Here is an 18,755-nt window from a genome sequence, read left to right as displayed (position 1 = left end):
CCTGCTCTTCCCAGGGCAGCAGCTCTTCTCACCTGGTGTTACTTAAATGACAAAAACAGAAACTGGGCTCATATCTGTAAGCCCTTCTATTTAGGAGGATGAGATCTGAGGGTGGAAGCTAGTCAGGGCAGGGAAGTCTTGTGGGACTGCAATGAATTAACCAGCAAAAGTCAGGAAGTGGAGGTGTGGCTCAGGTGGTAGAGGACTAGCCTGGAATGAAAAGGGGCAGTGCCCAGGCCCTGAGTTCAAGCCCCAGTACTGGCACACACACCCCAAACAAAAAGAAAACTTACGAAGTGCACACTACGTGATGTAAATCCTCACACCTTCCGTTCCAGATAAGCATTACTTTTCTAGTTTTCAGGTGAAGATAAAAGGCTTGGGAGGAGCGGAAACACTGGTGCAGGTTGGCCAGCAAGTGGGTGGCAGGGCTAAGGTGTCTTTGCCTGGCTCCCGGTGCAGCTCACTTCTCATCACTGCGTTGACAGGTCCAATCTTGGGTCTAACAGCCATCAAATAAACTTGGAAAGCCATAGGGGAGCAGGACCCAGGAATGCAGAGCACTCTAGCGAAGAGATGGATACCTTGAGAGATTGGTGGTGGTGGGGGAGATGGAGTCCAGAGAAGCGCCTGAGGGGGTGACCCTGGGTTGCACTGGGGAGGGCTTGGAGGGGGGAGGGGAAGATAGAAGCCAGGCTCTAACTACTACACAGCCCGATCCAGTGAATCATTTTCCGACCCCCCCCCTCCTCCGGCCCTCCGCGCTGGATCGTGACATCAATGTCTGCATCCCACCCCCCCCCTCCCCACGCGGCCGGCCCCGCCGGTGACTCCTTTTCCTGATTGTTCAAGGAGCATTCAATTGGGAGGAGGCAAAGTCTGTTGTAATAGCCTGGGATGTCCTCGAGGCCGTGACCCAGCGAGGTCCCGGCACTCTTTGCCCTCTCCCTTCTTCCCTTTCCACTCCCCCCACACCCCGGTCAGGAGCTCGGGGGGGGGGGGAGCCCGCTCCCCGCGCGCGGCCGGGGTTAGCAGGTGGCCGACGCGGGTTCCTTTCCTCCGAATGAACGAGGGGGCGGTGACCGCGGCGGGGCCGTGCGTGGCCAGGTTAAGTGGCCGGGGTGGGTGGGGGGCGTCGAGCCGGCGTCCGGGTCTTCCCCATCCAGTGGGGAGTGTGTGTGTGTGTGTGTGTGTGTGTTGGGGATCGCTCAGCAGACCCGGTGACTTTTTATTTCACCTCACTTCACTTCCAGCGGCGAGCGAGGCACGCACCGGGCGGACGGCGAGTGGGCGGCGGGGGAGGAGGGGGGTCGGGCTTCACACCCCCGGCGCGTGCGTCAGCGCGGGGCTCGGGCCCCGGGTTCAAACCCCCAGACGAGGCCCCAGAGCGCGCCACCCGCGCGGCCCGCCGGGCACCCCGGCCTCACCCTGCGCCAAGTGGGGGGCGGGGCACGCCGCCAAGTCCGTCGGGACGTTCCTTTTCCTTTCCCTCCCACTTAGCAGGAGGCCGAAGGGGAGGAGGAGGCCCCGGCAGATTTCCTACCCCGAAGCTTCTTGTGGTAAATAAAGCTCCACACACTACACAGGGCCGGTCTGCTCCGGAGGCGCGGCGCGGCGCGTCCCGGCTGGGTACCCGACCCGACCCGGCCCGGCCCGGCCCGGATCGGCCCGCGTCAGGACGAGCGGCGGCCGCCGGGGGCAGCCGAGTTGGCCCAGGGACTTCGGAGCGCCGAGGCCCGTTCGCGCCGAGACCCCGCCCTCCGGAGCGCGCGGGGGCGTGGCTTGGTAGGGGGCGTGGCCGCGGCGGGGCGGGGCCTGGGTGGGCGGGGCCGTCTTGGGAAGACGGAAGCCTCCAGTCTAGAGACGGACGCAAAACCCGGTTCTGGATTACACGTTCTCCGGAGCGGAGAACCGGGAGACGGCAAGCGGGAAAACCTGGCGCCCGGAAGACCTTGCTTTCTTTGACGCAAAGGCTCGGGACTTAGCCGCCGTCTGCCGAGAGCCCGGCGAGAAGCGACCCCAGACGGAGCCTCCGGAACCCCTCCGCCCCGGAGCCTCGGTCCTCCCTGCCGCCGTCCTCGTGGCCATGGAGTGTCCGCACCTCAGCTCCAGCGTCTGCATCGCTCCGGACTCCGCCAAGTTCCCCAACGGCTCTCCGTCGTCCTGGTGCTGCAGCGGTGAGTGCGCTCCCCGGAGCCGGCTGGCCGCGCACCCGAGGCCCCGGCTCTGCCAGGCCTGCCGTCGAAGGGCCGCGAGCGGGCGGGCTGTGCGCGGACACGGGGAGCGGCGAGGGCGAGCGGGGTCCGGCGCGCTCTGAGAGGAAAGGGGGGGACTCGGCGAGGCGGGCGCGGGCGGGAGCGGATGCGGCTCCTTTGTTTCCCGCGGCCCGACGGCCGGGCCGGCGGAGGAGAGGCCCGCGAGGGGCGGGGGCCGGCGGGGGCCCGCGAGCGCGGCGAGCGCGGCGGCGGCGGTGGCCGCGGGCCGGGACCCGAGGCCCGCGCCCCTCGCCCCGCCCTGCGGCGCCGGGGCTGTGCTCGCCCCCCCGGGGCGGCCGCACGTGCGGCGGGGCCCGGCCGGGCGCTCGAGCCTCCGCCGGCCGGACCCGGGCGGACAGGACCGGACCGGAGCGGAGCGAGCGCCGCGGCGGCGCGGGCGCAGCTTTGTCTGGGCTGCGGCGCGCGCGGACCCCGGGGCGGCCGCGGGCCTGGGCCGGGTTGCGGCTCCCTCCCTTCCTCCCCCGGGAACGCCGGGAGGCCCTCGGAAGCCCGGGCGGCCCCGGGGCGGGTGGAGTGGGAACACGGGCGGTGAGGTGGGGGGGGGAGTCCCCCCGCCCCCCCCCCGAACCCACGGCTGCTTCGGAGAAGAGGCGGCTGGAGTTGGGTCTTTCCCCGGAGGTGGTTTCGGGACCAGCTTGGGGGCTGGATGAAATTTTCACGAGGGTTTCCGAGTAGCCGTGTGGCACTCACGGTTCTGAGCTTGATGGGGAGGGGGGGGAATGTGGGAGTAACTTAGGCGGTGCAACTCCCGCCCGCCCCCCCCCCCGCGAGCCCCGGGCTCCCCTCATTGTCTGCCGGGGCCGACGGGGGGGGGGAGCGCCGCGGCCGCCCTGCTCCGGCTACTTCCTGGTGGGGCCCCGGGGCCGCCGCTCCAAGTCTTTTGTTTATTAAAATTTAAACTGAGCACTGGTCGCTGGTGTGTGTGTGTGTGTGTGTCCGTCCGTCCGTCCGTCCCTGTCCTAGGGGGATGGTGTCAGATTTGAACTGTGCACTTCAGGAATCTTGTCCGATTTTAAAAATAGAGAAAAGCCGCGCTGCTGTCGGGGTCGCCGGGGGACGCTTTTCATTGTGGGTCGAGCCGGGAAGGTACTTTGAGGGAATGCAGGAACACTTTTTGACAGGTTATTTCTTACAGGACGATCAGGCCATTGGAGAGAAACGTATTGCCACAAAGGGGAGATCTACTCTAGGACCAGGAATAAATATAACGATTGCCGCTTCCTGGAGCTCTCAGGCGTTGGGTGTTCTGCCTGCCTTTGTAAAGTCATCTCGGTTTCTGCTCCCCTCCCCCCTCTCCCAAGCCTTTAAACATTAACCAGCTAATTAGTTTCACCGGTCCGTATTGAAATTCTCTGGAGCTTGTTTTTTTTTGAGGCGGGGTCTCCTTATATCTACCTCAGCCTGGCTTGGGTGTGACACCCATTGACCTCAAAAGTTTGTGATTCTCCTGCCTCCTGAGTACCGGGATTACAGGCGTCCACCACGCCTGGCTAGTTCTTTTTGTGAGGCAGTGGCAGGTGGTGTACATTAACTCTTACCTATATGTAAGTACATCTGTAACAGTGGATGTTGAGCATGGAACAAAAATAAGGTGAATCGCGTTGGTTCATGAAGTGGATGTTTGCTATAGCTGTAATGCTACCGTTGTAGCTCATTATTATTTCTTCCAAGAAAGTTTGGGGGTGGGGTGGGTGGAACTTGACCAAAAGGAACACAGGCAAAAAAAAGCAAGGCATGGTCAAGTTACTGTTGCCTATCTGTAGTAAGCTACAGGAATACAGAACGAACAACACTCAGCCTGCTTCTGGTTTTCTTGATGTGAAATCTCATCAGGCTTTAAAAAATGTCTTCACCCGGCTGTGAATCTAAAAGACAATAATTATGCAATGGCAGGTATGTCGTGTATTTATTTTGTCTCTGTCAGGACTTTCACTTGATGGTGGAATAGAGGTCAGAAAATGAAGCTGGTCTTGAGGTATTTATCAAGTAAAATATGGAGCACAATCAAGAGGTTTGTGCTGATAAGAGTAATAAGCTAGTAATGTGTAGCCCTAAGGAAGGTGAGTTTTGTCCAAGAGCATCTTGAAACAAAGTTGGCCTCTGACAGTTGCTTGAGTTTTTACAACCAGCAGCTAGCTCCTTTGCCAATGTTGGGGTTTCTTCCATCCACAGTCTGAGTTGAACCTATTTCATCTGGGCCTCCGGTTTCAACCTGTGGTGATATATTTAGTGTTCATGTTGTATTAAGTTTGATCTTGTTCTTGCCTGCCTGTTCTAGTGATGAAATGATTAGGAAATCTGCGAGCCCTAGACTAACTCATCATCCTGAAGGGTCATGTGTTCAGGCATTTCCTACCCTCCCTTCCCTAGCACTTCCAAATGAATATTTTGGTAGGGACTATGAATGTAGCACTCAATAATATTGTGACTGTTAATGAGTTGGGTTATTTTCTTTTTGTTTTGGCCAGTCCTGGGGCCTGAACTCGGGCCTGAACTCAGGGCCTGTGCACTTGAGCGGCACTTCTGGCCCTTTCTGTATATGTGGTACTGAGGAATCCAACCCAGGGATTCATGTATGCTAGGCAAGCACTCTACCATCCAGCCACATTCCCAGCCCCAGAGTTGGGTTACTTTCTTTTTAAGGGAGGTAGAGAATCATTGTTTTGGCTTAGGACAATGAAAGTAATGTCCTTTTGTTTTCTTTGAGCACTTGTATTTATGTCCTTAGTGAGACCACCAAGCGTGTTGTAGAAGGCCAATCAGAGGCCCAGCTAGAGAGCAGAACTTCCTTGGACAAGGACTGTTTCCTTGAAGTGTCAGTTTCATTCTGTATCTGGGGGAAAAAAAGATAGAGGGTAGGTCTCATTTACTTCACAGGTGCTACTGGTATAAACAAGGCAATTTTCTCTGACAGTTGAGAAACTGCTATATGTTATCCAAGTAACAGGTGTGTATTACAGGTCAGCACATCTTTGTAAAGAGGACTCTCAATAATTAAATATCTAAAGCCCATTAAATGGAAACCAGAACAGACTGGCTTTATGCTGAATTATGTTTTACAAGGAGATATAGAACTCAACAAGATTAAGAGGGGGGAAGAAGTAATTATACTGAAGACTTAACTTGAGCGTCTTATCTATGGAAGGCACTGTGTATTGAGTTATGTAATTGGATAATCAGACTTTGGTCTCGGAACTCCTTTATAAGTCTTAACATTTCTGAGAAACCAAGGTGTTTGTGCCTTATATCCATTGTGTGGCTTATATCTACTAATATTGCCATATTAGAAATTAAAACTGAGGAAATATAAACATAAATATTGGTTTATTTACAAGAAACAATAGGTCCAGTGCTTTCTAATAATACAAATGATGGAGATCATGTAAGAGATTTTTCAAAACCAAAATTTAGTGGGAAGAGTAGCATTGTTTTATTTCACAATTATTGGTCACCTCACATGGATTGCTCACCTGGATTCTGTCTTGCTTTTGCACTCAGTCTTTGAAGATGTCTTGCACCGTGATCCTCAGATCTTATCACAGGTGTGAGCCATTGACACTCGGCTCTTAAAGTAATATTTTAATAATATTCATGAAAATAGTTTTGACCTTCTGAATATCCTGAAAGGACCCCTAAACTCTCAGGGGTTCAAGATCACATTTTGAGGCGGTACTGGCTCAAGGACACCAACTTTTATCAGAATAACCTTAAAAAATTTTAAAATGTTACAGCCTTACTTTAAGGCTGGCAACATTTATTATGCCTTTGTAGAGACTTGGGGTTTTGGAAATACAGTTTTAGTAAAAAGAAACAACAACAAAAAACCCTCATAATCTTGAAAAAGTTACTGTTTAACCTAGTTGGGGGAAGGACAGGAAGCTAAACTGGTTAGAAGATAAATCCACATTGTGGTTTAAGGTAAATGTTGAAAATAGCAATCTCCTAATAAGGTAAAAACTGATTTTTGTCTAATCATTGCTAACGGCATTCTCGTTTAAATATGAGTTTTAAATAAAAACTGGGGCATTCTCTCAAGCTTTTTTGTTACATGCACATACCAGATGTTATTTTCAGAAGCAAGAGGCTTGGACATTCCTTATTTTTGTGGATGAAAGAATTGAAACAGTAGCAAAAGAAGGGGGGTACTGGGGACAACAGCAACATTAAAAAAACAAAACAAAACACCAACCCCATAGAACAGGAATTGCTTTTTAAAATGCCTTGAATGAAACTGTCTTAATAACTAAGGAAAGCCAAAGACTAAGTATTTGGACTTCATGGGTTTAGGTTAAGTAGCTAGTTAAACTAGGACTGCTTTAAATAGCAAAGGCATGAGAATTTTTTCCCTGATTAGTTCTTCAGTGTTACAGGCACTTCTTTGAGGTCTCAGTACACCCTGGGCCCCTTGTATTACTACTACTCTATTAGTGAAAAGTAAATTTAGATCAGATAAATGCTGTACATTTGTATGGGGGTAGATATTTGAGGTAACCATTTTTTTTTTCTTTTAAAGATCTGTTTAGTAGGATGAGATGCCCATTATTGGCAGTAAATTTGTAATGCGCTAATCAGTTCGTGATAAAGGTGTAAGAAACCACCTTGATAATAGAGTGCAGTGGTGGGCTTTTTTGTATTGTATTTTCTCTTACCACTTATATTAAGAGAAGACTAGTTAGCCCAGTGGATTTGTTGTGGGCTTTTTTTTTTATAAGTTTGTTCATTAGGTCAAATGCATTTACAGCTTTCAAATGACATTCTGTGATCTATTGTCTATCATGTTATGAGAACACTCAATAGAATGTGCTTAATGAATAAACGTTAAGTTAGATTGTGGCTGGAATGTGTCTCTGACTTCTTGTGGAAAATAAATACAAATTAAGTGACAGATCTTCCCCCCCCCCCCCAACTCCACCACTAGTCCTCACGATCTCTATTTTAGCCAGTAAACTTGAGCTGGATTGTGAGCAAATGACCACTTACAATCTTGTTACCACAATGAAATTGTATTCTTTTGACACTGGGTGGATGTTTTAGCTGTAAATGAGGATAGAGTAGTGGATACGTGATACTTAACATAAATTCTGAAGACTTATATTTGAATTTTATATACTTTAGAATTTAAACTTTTATAGTAGTTGCAAAGCTTAAACCAAATGGAACTGTCTTTCTAGTGTTGTGGGCAATTTTTCCCCTATTCCCCAACCTTTAAGCAGCCTCAGCCTGTTCCCATAATCAGAATAATTAGCAATAGATGTGAGAGACTTGGGCCTTCAAATGTGCTCTGTGTGTGTTTGAAGAGGCTTCATTCTGTCTAGGGCCTGAGGCTACCATGCTGTTCTGGTGATCAGTGGTTCTTTCCCTAGTAGCATATTAGTATATTAAGAATTCATCTCATGGGCTAAGCAGAAGAGAGGAAAAGCGTGAGGTAGGAATTATAGTTCTTTCATTTGTTTTTTGGTTATTCATTTATCTTCAAAAATAATTCCTTCTCATCATTCTTTGCTTTTACATCATCAGCCTTAGGCTTATGCCATCCTACTTTGTCCTCATTGAAATTTATGCAATTTCCTTCTCAATTGGAAAAGAAAAGATTGGCTTTGGGTCCTTTAGAATAGATTTAAAAATACTCATGCTTTCATAGTGTTTGTGGCTCAGCGAGTAATTTAAATTCCGGTTTTAAAATTTAATTGAGTCCCACTTCCATCAGGAATAATTTACACGCTCGTTTCTCCTTAATCTGCTTTTTTTTTTCTTTTTGATCATTTCCTCTTCTTTGAGCCTTGTTTTTTTTTTATAGATTTTTTTTCCTTCTCTGGAAAAAAAAATAAAGTTGTCTTTGATTAAGCTCAGTTTCCTAACTATGTACCATAGAGGTTTGTGTTCAGCCTGCGCACTGGGATGGTTCTAGTAGGTGGTTTCTCAGTGTTTAAAGTGGAGCTTGCATACTGAGCAGTCTGCTTTAGTGTTTCATATCTATCCAGGTCCTCTCAGATGGAGAGCAACTGCATTTTAGGTGTTGAGTAGAGCTTTCCTGGACAGATGGCTTATCAGGAAGTGCTTTGATAGATTCTCAGTGGGGGCCGGTACTTTTTGGAGGGTGTGCTTGTTGATGAAGCTTCCCTTGACTGACAGTGTAGCATGCCGAGAACAGCATGAACAACAGTAGCAGCTTGTTCATCTTACCTACACTTGCCTTGTGGCAAGACCTCTCAAGATGCTCTGAGATTTCGGTGTAGTAGTCTGTTTTGGAATGTAGGTGTGAGGCTGAAAGGGAGTTCACCTAAAAAGTTGTGCAATGTAGTGATATCTTGAAATGTGTAGGGATTGGTGAGTGAACTTTGGCTTAGAAACTTTTTTTTGTTGTTGTTGCCAGTCCTGGGGCATGGACTCAGCGAGCACTGTCCCTGGCTTCTTTTTTGCTCAAGGCTAGTTAGTACTCTACCTCTTGAGCCATAGCTCCACTTCCGGCTTTTTTTTTCTATATATGTGGTGCTGAGGAATGAACCCAGGGTTTCATGTATATGAGGCGAGCACTTTACCACTAGGCCATATTCCCAGCCCCTGGCTTAGAAACTTGTAGAGACCATCTTTTCACGGCTGAGAGTCTGCAGATACTATTCCCTGCAGTAATTCCAGATGTTTTCTCATCTATTCATTTTACTGAGTAGGAGGAGAACTGAGAACAACATAAACTAACTTCAAAGCAGCTAGCTAGCATTTAATCCTGACTAATTTAATTAACTACCCATCCTTGTAGTTTTTCCTGTTTTATACATTATGAAACTGAGACAAAGGCTAAGAGTTGCTTAAGATACCCGCTTTATTTTGCCATTCACTAACTTAATGCTTGATAATTTAAAGGACTTAAGGTGTTTGGAAATATGCTTGAGATAATTGAGATTTTTGACATGAAAATACATTTTAAATTCTACATCTTAAAATCTCTTATTTTTCTACAACAGATAAAGACATTTTAATTTCTTTTCACTCTATTTATTTATTTATTTATTTGGCCAGTCCTGGGCCTTAGCACTGTCCCTGGCTTCTTTTTGCTCAAGGCTAGCACTCTGCCACTTGAGCCACAGCACCACTTCTGGCCGTTTTCTGTATATGTGGTGCTGGGGAATCGAACCCAGGGCCTCATGTATACAAGGCAAGCACTCTTGCCACTAGGCCATATCCCCAGCCCCTTTTCACTTTAAACACTGTTCACCACAATTAACAGAAATTTCTGTAACCAGGCTGGAGAGGTGGCTTAATGGTAGATGCTTGCCTAGCATGCATGAAAACCTGGGTTTGATCCTCAGCACCACATAGAAAAAGCCGGAAGTGGTGCTGTGGCTCAAGAGGTAGAGTGCTAGCCTTGAGCAAAAAGAAGCCCAGAACTGGCAAAAAAAGAAATTTCTGTAAAATTGGTCAAGATGTTCATAAAGTTAAGGATAAATGTTACCTGAAAACTTTATTTGATGTGAATGATAAGTAGATTGTGTATTTTCCATGATAAGATAGCACTTACCTTGAAGAGAAAGCAGATAGCTGTTTTGTTTGTTTTGTTTAGTGATAAGATCTTTGGTGTAGATCTTGGATATAATCAGCCATAGTTATAGCTAGTGTAAGCAGAGAGGGAGGGAGGGGAAGGGAGGGTTCTGGCATGAGCATGTCCATGCATATACATGCTTCTTGAAGCGGGGGAGCATGGGAGGGGAGAGGGGGCCTTGAACTCAGGGCCCTAGAAACTATCAGCTTTTGTGCTCAAAGTTAGTCCTCTCTCACTTGAATCACAGCTCCACTTCCAGCTGTGTGTGTGTTGTGTGTGTGTGAGTGTTTAATTGGAGATAATAAGAGTCTTAACAGACTTTCCTGCTCTGGCTGGCTTCCAACTACAATTTGGAGGCTCAGACTCCTGAGTAGGTAGGATTACAGGTATGAGCCACCAGTGCTCAGCTTAAGGAATTGTTCTTATAAAGAATATTTTTATGTGTGTACTCTTTAAGACACCTAAGTTTTTTGTATTTTCAGCATATAATTCTTGCTGTTTTTCTGTTTTCATTTTGTACAACTCTTAGATAATTCTTTCTCTCCTAACAAGCCGGTTTATCTCAGCAAACTCTAAATGAAAGTCTCGAGAAGGGGAAACTTTTTTTTTTTTTTTTTTTTTTTTATTATGGCCAGTCCTGGGGCTTGGGACTCTGGGGCTGAGCACTTGTTCCTGGCTTCGTTTTGCTCAAGGCTATCACTCTACCTCTTGAGCTACAGTCCCACTTCTGGCTTTTTTTTTTTTTTCTGTTTATGTGGTGCTGAGGAATCAGGGCTTCATGCATGCTAGGCAAGCACTCTACCGCTAAGCCACATTCCCAGCCCCACATTATTCATTTTAAAATTTGGTATTGACTTCCTTGATGGAATTTATTAAAGTTCTGGCAATTTGGAACCAACAATTGGAAGTATAACTGGGAAGAAAACTGCTTTGAATGTCAATTATTAAGATTCATCTCATTTTTTTTCATTGTTGTTCTGGGGCTTGAAATGAAGTCCTGGGCTCTGTCCCTGAGCCTCTCTGTGCAAGGCTAGCCTAGCACTTTACCACTTGAGCCACAGCACCACTTCAGCTTTTTTTTTTTTTTTGCCCAGTCCTGGGCCTTGGACTCAGGGCCTGAGCACTGTCCCTGGCTTCTTTTTGCTCAAGGCTAGCACTCTATTTGAGCCACAGCGCCACTTCTGGCCATTTTCTGTATATGTGGTGCTGGGGAATTGAACCTAGGGTTTCATGTATACGAGGCAAGCACTCTTGCCACTAGGCCATATTCCCAGCCTCCACTTCAGCTTTTTTTTTTTTTTTTTTTTTTGTTTATGTGGTACTGAGGAATTGAACCCAGGGCCTCATTCATGCTAGGCAAACATTCTACCACTAAGCCACATTCCTAGCCTCATCTCTTTTTTTTTTTTTTTTTGGCCATTCCTGGGCCTTGGACTCAGGGCCTGAGCACTGTCCCTGGCTTCTTTTTGCTCAAGGTTAGCACTCTGCCACTTGAGCCACAGCGCCACTTCTGACCATTTTCTGTATATGTGGTGCTGGGGAATTGAACCCAGGGCCTCATGTATACAAGGCAAGCACTCTTGCCACTAGGCCATATCCCCAGCCCAATTACAGTCTTTTAGATTACAGAGTTCATAACAGATTTGCTCTTTTGAAGAAATACTGATATAGCATTGTGTGCTTTTTACAGATGTATAAAATCCAAATGAGTTTAGGAAGGCAGTGTTAGATTTTGAAAACTATGTTTGAAAATAAATGTGAAGGACATTGAAAAGTGGTTTGGGGCTAGGAATGGGGCTGAGGGGTAGAGTGCCTACCTAGCATGCATGAAGCCCACATACACAGAAAAGGCTGGAAGTGGCCCTGTGGCTCAAGCTTTATCCATGAGCCACTTTCCATTCTTTTTTTCAAGCTCTTGCTTAGATTTTTCACAGCTAGTGCTCTACCACTGGACCCATAACTCTGGTCCATGGTCCACCGTCCCCCACCCCCCTTTCTTAATTGGCAGTAGAATTTCTCAGACTTTTCTGCCTGGGCTGGCTTTGAACTTCCATCCTCAAACCTCAACAGCCTCCTGAATAGCTGAGAATACAAGTACAAGCCACTGGCTCCAGGTGCTGTTTTCCATTCTTGAGTAGATTTTCTGTCCTCTTTTTTCATTGTTTTAGCTAGGTTGAAGATAGCTCTTTTTATACAAATCTGCTTGCCTTATTTATCTTGATTGGTCCTAAAAACTTAATTTTAGGGACTGTTTTGGTACTTGGCTCAGCATTAGGAAGACCTAGGATAGCAACTTACTGTCATATTTCTACAGATTTAATTTAGCTGGTTATAAGATAGTACTGTTATATTGAACTGCTTAAATTTCTGCCCTTGCTGATGAGACTCTTTCTCTCTCTCTCTCTCTCTCTCTCTTTTTTTTTTTTTTGCCAGTCCTGGACCTTGAACTCAGGGCCTGGGCACTGACCCTGAGCTTCTTTTGCTCCAGGTTAGCACTCTACCACTTGAGCCACAGAGCTATTTCCGCTTTTTCTGTGTATGTGGTACTGAGGAATCGAACCAAGGGCTTCATTCAGGGGAGGCCAGCACGCTACCACTAGTCCACCTTCCCAGCCCTCTGTTTTTCTTTTTGATTGCAAGCTTTGTGATTTTCAGACAGGATCTTAATATGTAAGCCCAAACTGACTGCACAGCTTCATCCCTTGTTTTGAACACATATTACACATCATTGGGATTTTTTTTTTTTTGGTCAGTCATGGGGCTTGAACTCAGAGCCTGAGCGCTGTCCCTGAGCTCTTCAGCTCAAGGCTAGTGCTCTACCACTTTGAGCCTCAGCCCCACTTCCAGTTTTCTGGTGGTTAGTTGGGGAAGAGTCTCAGGGACCTTTCTGCCCAGGTTGGCTTTGAACCATGATCCTCAGATCACAGCCTCCCATGAGTAGAATTACAGGTGTGAGCCACCAGTGCCCAACTGAGATGTTAACATTTTGATTAATTTTTTTTTTTTTTGGCCAGTCCTGGGCCTTGGACTCAGGTCCTGGGCCTTGGACTCAGGGCCTGAGCACCGTCCCTGGCTTCTTCCCGCTCAAGGCTAGCACTCTGCCACCTGAGCCACAGCGCCCCTTCTGGTCGTTTTCCATATATGTGGTGCTGGGAATCGAACGGAGAGCTTCATGTGTAGGAGGAGGCAAGCACTCTTGCCACTAGGCCATATTCCCAGCCCTTGATTAAAGTTTGTGAGGGTCAAATTGAAATTTCTAGGAAACAGATTTTTATGATAGAATGTTTTCCTGTGATAACTGAGAAGTAACATGTTCTAAAGCATTAGACGTTAATAAAAAGAAAAGAAAAGAAAAGAAGGCTGGGAATATGGCCTAGTTGTAAAAGTGCTTGCTTTGTATACATGAACCCCTGGGTTCCATTCCCCAGCACCACATATAAAGAAAAGGCCAGAAGTGGTGCTGAGGCTCAAGTGGTAGAGTGCTAGCCTTGAGCAAAAAGGAGCCAGGGACAGTGCTCAGGCCCTGAGTTTAAGCACCAGGACTGGCAAACAAAATAAACAAAAAATAAAAAAATGAACTACATAATATAGATACTATGGGGCCAATGTTTATTATTGGTGGAACAATTTTTAATTTTAGGTTTTAATTTCAGTAAAATATCCTTTGATTTGAGACACCAATTCTTCATGTAGACTATTGGAGATGTTGAATAGTGAGATTCTTTAGCATTTTGGAGAAGCTGCTGTCCAACACGGAGGACCTTATATGTGTTAAGTAGATGCCAGAGTGCAGCATTTATGCCATAAGAACATAATTCTGAGAACTTCAGTGCACTAAGATCATTTTATAAATATAGTTATAGCCTTGTTTAAAAGTACTTTTTCAGTTTTTCGAATATTTAATAAAGATTTTAGAAAATGCAAGCCTGAGTTGAAAGTTGTCTTAGTTGTAAAAACATGTAACCCTTGACTTTTTTTGTTGTGAGTAGAATAGAGTAGCTATTAAAAAACTTAGCTTTAGGGCTGGGAATGTGGCTTCGTGGTAGAGTGCTTGCCTAGCATGCAGGAAGCCCTGGGTTCGATTCCTCAGCACCACACACACACAGAAAAAGCCAGAAGTGGCGCTGTGGCTCAAGTGGTAGAGTGCTAGCTTTGAGCAAAAAGAAGCCAGGGACAGTGCTCAGGCCCTGATTCTAAGCTTCAGGACTGGCAAATAAATAAATATATAAAATTAAAAAGCATAAAAAAAACTTAGCTTTAAAATGTAGGCTTTTGGAGTTTGCTAGTGTTTTTAGGAATGGTGAATATCTTAACTTCTTAGGCAGCATATATGTATATTTCCAGTTCATATTTACTCCTGTTTTCCTCATGGATAGCTCCACTAATTTTAAAAAGAATAAAGTTTCTCAGCCCAGCAGTAAATATACGTGTGAGATATATTTTACCACTTTTGTGCTTTAGCTTTTATTACGTCACCGTAAGAGGCTACAAATAATTGTACAATGCAGATATTAAACCTGATGTTTTCTGAGTAAAGTCTGATTTGTGAGTGGCTTACAACCTCACAGTTACTTTATTTTCTTATAGAACAGCGTGTCCTTAATGGAGACACAGGGCTTTTCCACTTGCTATTGTTCTAAAGTAATGGTCTTGTATTATTTACTTTTATGATTTGATTTATTTTTATAAATTGAGTGATACCTTTGAAGTACCACTGCAGTTTGTGGCTTGGATTGTTGGAAGAAGATTGGATTGGTCAGATCTTACTGTAATTAAATAAATGGAATTATTAGATGTCAGAATTTTGCATAAGTGGTTCTTGGCTTTTGTTTTCATTCTCTCTGTAATTAGCTTCATAGAGGAGGTTATTTTTTAAACAATGTAAACTCCTGGCAATATTTTCTGTAGCTCTTTGTGTTTGGCTTTCCTGAGGCAGAGGGGCCTATTTTACTCTGCTTTAATATAATCTGCTTTGACTTTGGTGGTTTTGACCCCTCTCCTCCCATCCTTGTGTAGGGGATGAATTCCTGTATTTGCTCTAAAGATTGACAGTGCAGATACAATATAATGGATGTTTTTCAACAAAATAGGTCTGAACAAGTCTGAGTTTGTAGTAAAAGGAATAGCAATTGTTGGTGTACTAATAGTTTTAGAGACTATGCTATTTTCACACATTTCTTTAATGTTGCTTCCATGTAGTATTAAAAACATTTCAAATATCCATTTAAACATAGAGTAAAACACGAGCCACCAAAGGAACCAGCCTTATGGGTCAGAATTTGCCCCTGTGTGAAGTCAGCAGGACAGATGTCCTCCCTTCTGGCTCCCTGGGTATCTGGATCTGTTAACATAGAGATGGCAGATTTTGGCCAGCTTTGAGATTTCATTTGCAAGTAGAGGACACATGATATTAGCTCTGCAAATTAGCTTCAAAGTCCAGAGAATTCAGTAGCTGCCTGGCCCTAAATGTTGAACCATTCTAAGTGTGTGTGTGTGTGTGTGTGTGTGTGTGTGTGCTCACACTGGGGCTTAACCTCGGGCCCTGAGATTTTTAGCTTTAGGATAGCATTCTATCACTGAGTAGGATTATAGGCATGAGCCACCAATGCCCAGCTTGAATTAATCTCTATTAGGTGTAATTGTAATATCGAGTCATGAAAGTGTCCAAACCATTTTTTTTCTTCCATTTTTAAAGTCTGTTTTAGGCTGGTGGAACACATTTGTTATCCTAGCTACTGAGGAGGCTGAGATCTGAGGATGAAAGTTTGAAGCCTTTTTCTTTTTTAAAGAAGTTATTTTCTTTTAAACTATGCTTTAGTAACCTTTATTTATGTGGTACCAAGGAGTAGCACCCAGGGCCTCTCATGCATGTTAGGCAAGCACTTTACTACTGAGCCAGAATCCCAGCCCAAAGCCTGACTCTTATCTCCAGCAGGGGGAAGGGGGAGGGGGAAGGGGGAGGGGGAGGGGGAGGACACATGGATGCCTCAGCCCACATCCGGGTTCCAGACTCCTCTGAGCCTCAGCCCACTTCCCAGTTTGAGAGTGAGTTCGAGGGATGGACCCTCCCGCCCTCCTTCTTCCCCCCCCTCCCCCCCTCCAAGGAGTTTCAGGAGTCTGGAACCCGGAAGTGGGCTGAGGCTCTACTACCTGAGTCACAGCTCTACTTCTGGCTTTTCTGGTAGTTAATTGGAGATAAGAGTCTCAAGGGATTTTTCTGGACTGGGTCAAAATTTCAGTTCTCATCCTCAGTCTCCTGAGTAGCTAGGGGTTGCAGGTGTGAACCACTGGCGCTCTGCACAAGCCTGATCTTTAACTTTTTTTGTGAGTATGAGAATTTGTAATTTTGAGAGTTAGGATAGTATTGCATGAGATTACCTGAACTGTATAAAGTATTTTTTTATGCAACATACATAAATGAATACATATTTTTGACAAATATAATTCACAAGAGCTTATATTTCTACTCAGAAGCACTTGTGGAAAGCAATCAAAATTTATCTAGAAAAGATTGTACTATTGCATCAATAATATCTAATGACTATGTAAGGGATTTTATTAAGCATCTTTTGTGTGTAAATTTAATTACAATATTAAAAAATTACAGGGCTAGGAATGTGGCTTAGTGGTAGAGTGCTTGCCTTGCATGCATAAAACCCTGGGTTTGATTCCTCTGTACCACATAAATAGAAAAAGCTGGAGGTGGCGCTGTGGCTCAAGTGGTAGAATGTTAGCCTTGAGCAAATAGAAGCCAGAGACAGTGCTCAGGCCCTGGGTCCAAGCCCAAGGACTAGCCAAAAAAAAAGAAAATTACAATATTTTATATAAACACCTTACATAAAAATATTTTTTTCTTTTGATGCCAGTCCTGGGTTTTGAATTCAGGGCCTGGGCACTGTCCCTAAGCTTCTTTTGCTCAAGGTTAGCACTCTACCACTTGAGCCACAGTTCTACTTCTGTTTTTCTTTTTTTTAGTGTTGTTTTTTTCTGAGTAGTTTATTGGAGACTTCTGCTTGCCTGGACTTGCATGGACCTTGATCCTCCTGTTTACTTTTTCTGCTGGAATAATAGGCATATATACTGTCACACCCAGCTTTTTATTGGTTGAGATGGGGATCCCACTAACTCACGATGTCCTAAAACTGATTATCTTCTCAATTTTTGCCTCCAAGTAGCTAAGATTACAAGTGTGAACCACCAGGTCCGACATTTTTTTTCTTTTGGTTGCTTGTGGGGCTTGAACGCTGAGCCTGGGTGCTGTCCCTGAGCTTTTCAGCTCAAGGTTAGCTCTCTATGACTTAGGCCACAGCGCCACTTCCAGTGGGAGATAAGAGTCTCACAGACTTTCCTGCACAGGCTGGCTTTGAACCATGATCCTCAGATCTCAGCCTCCTGAGTAGCTAGGATTACAGGTGTGAGCCACTGGCACCCTGCTCTGGCTTACTTTTAAATTCAGTTTAAAAACTCATTTCAAGGGGGCTGGGGATTTGGCCTAGTGGCAAGAGTGCTTGCCTTGTATACATGAAGCCCTGGGTTCGATTCCCCAGCACCACATATACATAAAGTGGTCAGAAGTGGCACTGTGGCTCAAGTGGCAGAGTGCTAGCCTTGAGTTAAAAGAAGCCAGGGACAGTGCTGAGGCCCTGAGTCCAAGGCCCAGGACTGGCAAAAACAAAACAACTCAGTTCAGGTTTTTCTGTGTTTTCTGCATGATTTCAGGTTATTTATTTATTTTTGGTAGGAATATTACTTGAGTAAAGTTGGGCCTTCTTAGGTCAGGATGTCAGATGTTAGTCTTGTTTTGGGTGATGTTAATTTTGATTGTTAAGATAATACTTGCTAGGTTAAACCACTGTAAAGTTAGTATTTTTCTCCTTTATTATTCAGAAATAATTTTTGGGAGATTGTCTATTTTACCATACTTTACCCTATAGTGTGGCACCCATGAGTGATTTTTTTTTCTTTTTCTTTTTCTTTTTTTTTTTTTGTCTCTGGGCCTGAACTTCTTTTGCTCAAGGCAGCACTCTGTTTCCAGCTTTTTCTGTGATTATTTGGAGATAAGACTTTCCTGCTCTGGCTGGCCTCTAGCTGTGAGCCTCAGATCTCATCCTCCTAAGTAGCTAGGATTTCAGGCTTGAGCCACTGGTGCTCAGCCCCATAAGTGATTCATCTTTTAAGGTGATGTACAGAGGGGGTACAGTTACATAATAAGATAGTACATTTCTTGTCTTGTTACACCATCCCTCATTTTTCTTTCCCTTCTCTAGTTCAGGTAAGCATATATACAATATCCAGTGTACCACAATCATATACAATGACCACAGGGGATAAGCCATAGGAAATTCACCTAGTACATTAAACATAATGACAAGAATAAAATCTTCCTGTTTCTATCGGAGTTCATTTTGCTTAGCCTCATGTTATATAATCATATGTACATAGCTGTTGAGCTATTGTGATCCTCTGATTGGTCTATCCTAGACCTTTTTATATTTATTTAGTAATTGTTTGGTTTTAGAGACATACTGTAAAGTCGCTGACCAAAACATGTGGAATATCATTTGAAAAGAAGTTTGTCATTTTACAGACATGATCTCTACTGTTCTCCCCCCTCCCCTCCGCAACCACCACATATCAGGGAGACCATGCACCTTTGTTCTCTGTGTTCTAGGCTTGTCCATGAGTGATTCTTGACTGGGCAAGTGGTTATTAGGATTGTGAGGTTTGAGAGTGTGGTTTAGAAGCTGAGCATAGTGTCAGCCTGTTATCCCAGCCATGATAGGAAGCCTAAAATAGGCAGATTATGGTCCTGGCCTGTGCCTAGATAGGAAATGAGATACTATCTCAAAAATAGTCAGGATACAAAGGGCCTAGAGGTGAGGCATTGCAGAAAGAGTATTGTCCTAGCAAGTGCACGGTCCTAGATTCAAACCCCAGTACCA

General features: G+C 45.4%; 1 protein-coding gene and 1 long non-coding RNA gene across 2 annotated transcripts in view; one reads left to right on the top strand and one right to left on the bottom strand.

Moving 5' to 3' along the window:
• Positions 1-1,816: 1,816 nt before the first annotated feature.
• Usp3 (ubiquitin specific peptidase 3) overlaps positions 1,817-18,755 on the top strand; it is a 72,615-nt gene continuing 55,676 nt past the window's right edge. The window contains exon 1 of the mRNA XM_048332187.1: positions 1,817-2,177. Coding sequence (XP_048188144.1) covers positions 2,087-2,177 — 91 coding nt within the window. The 5' untranslated portion in view covers positions 1,817-2,086. The remainder of the gene's footprint in view (positions 2,178-18,755) is intronic.
• On the bottom strand, positions 7,466-9,255 carry LOC125340527. The gene is made up of 2 exons (XR_007208772.1): positions 8,851-9,255; positions 7,466-8,626 (listed from the first exon to the last, which is right to left on the bottom strand). It is a non-coding gene; the product is annotated as an uncharacterized LOC125340527 (long non-coding RNA).

The sequence above is a fragment of the Perognathus longimembris genome, chromosome 23, assembly GCF_023159225.1.
Source record: "Perognathus longimembris pacificus isolate PPM17 chromosome 23, ASM2315922v1, whole genome shotgun sequence".
Taxonomy (NCBI): domain Eukaryota; kingdom Metazoa; phylum Chordata; class Mammalia; order Rodentia; family Heteromyidae; genus Perognathus; species Perognathus longimembris.
This window is presented reverse-complemented; position numbering and strand designations above follow the sequence as displayed.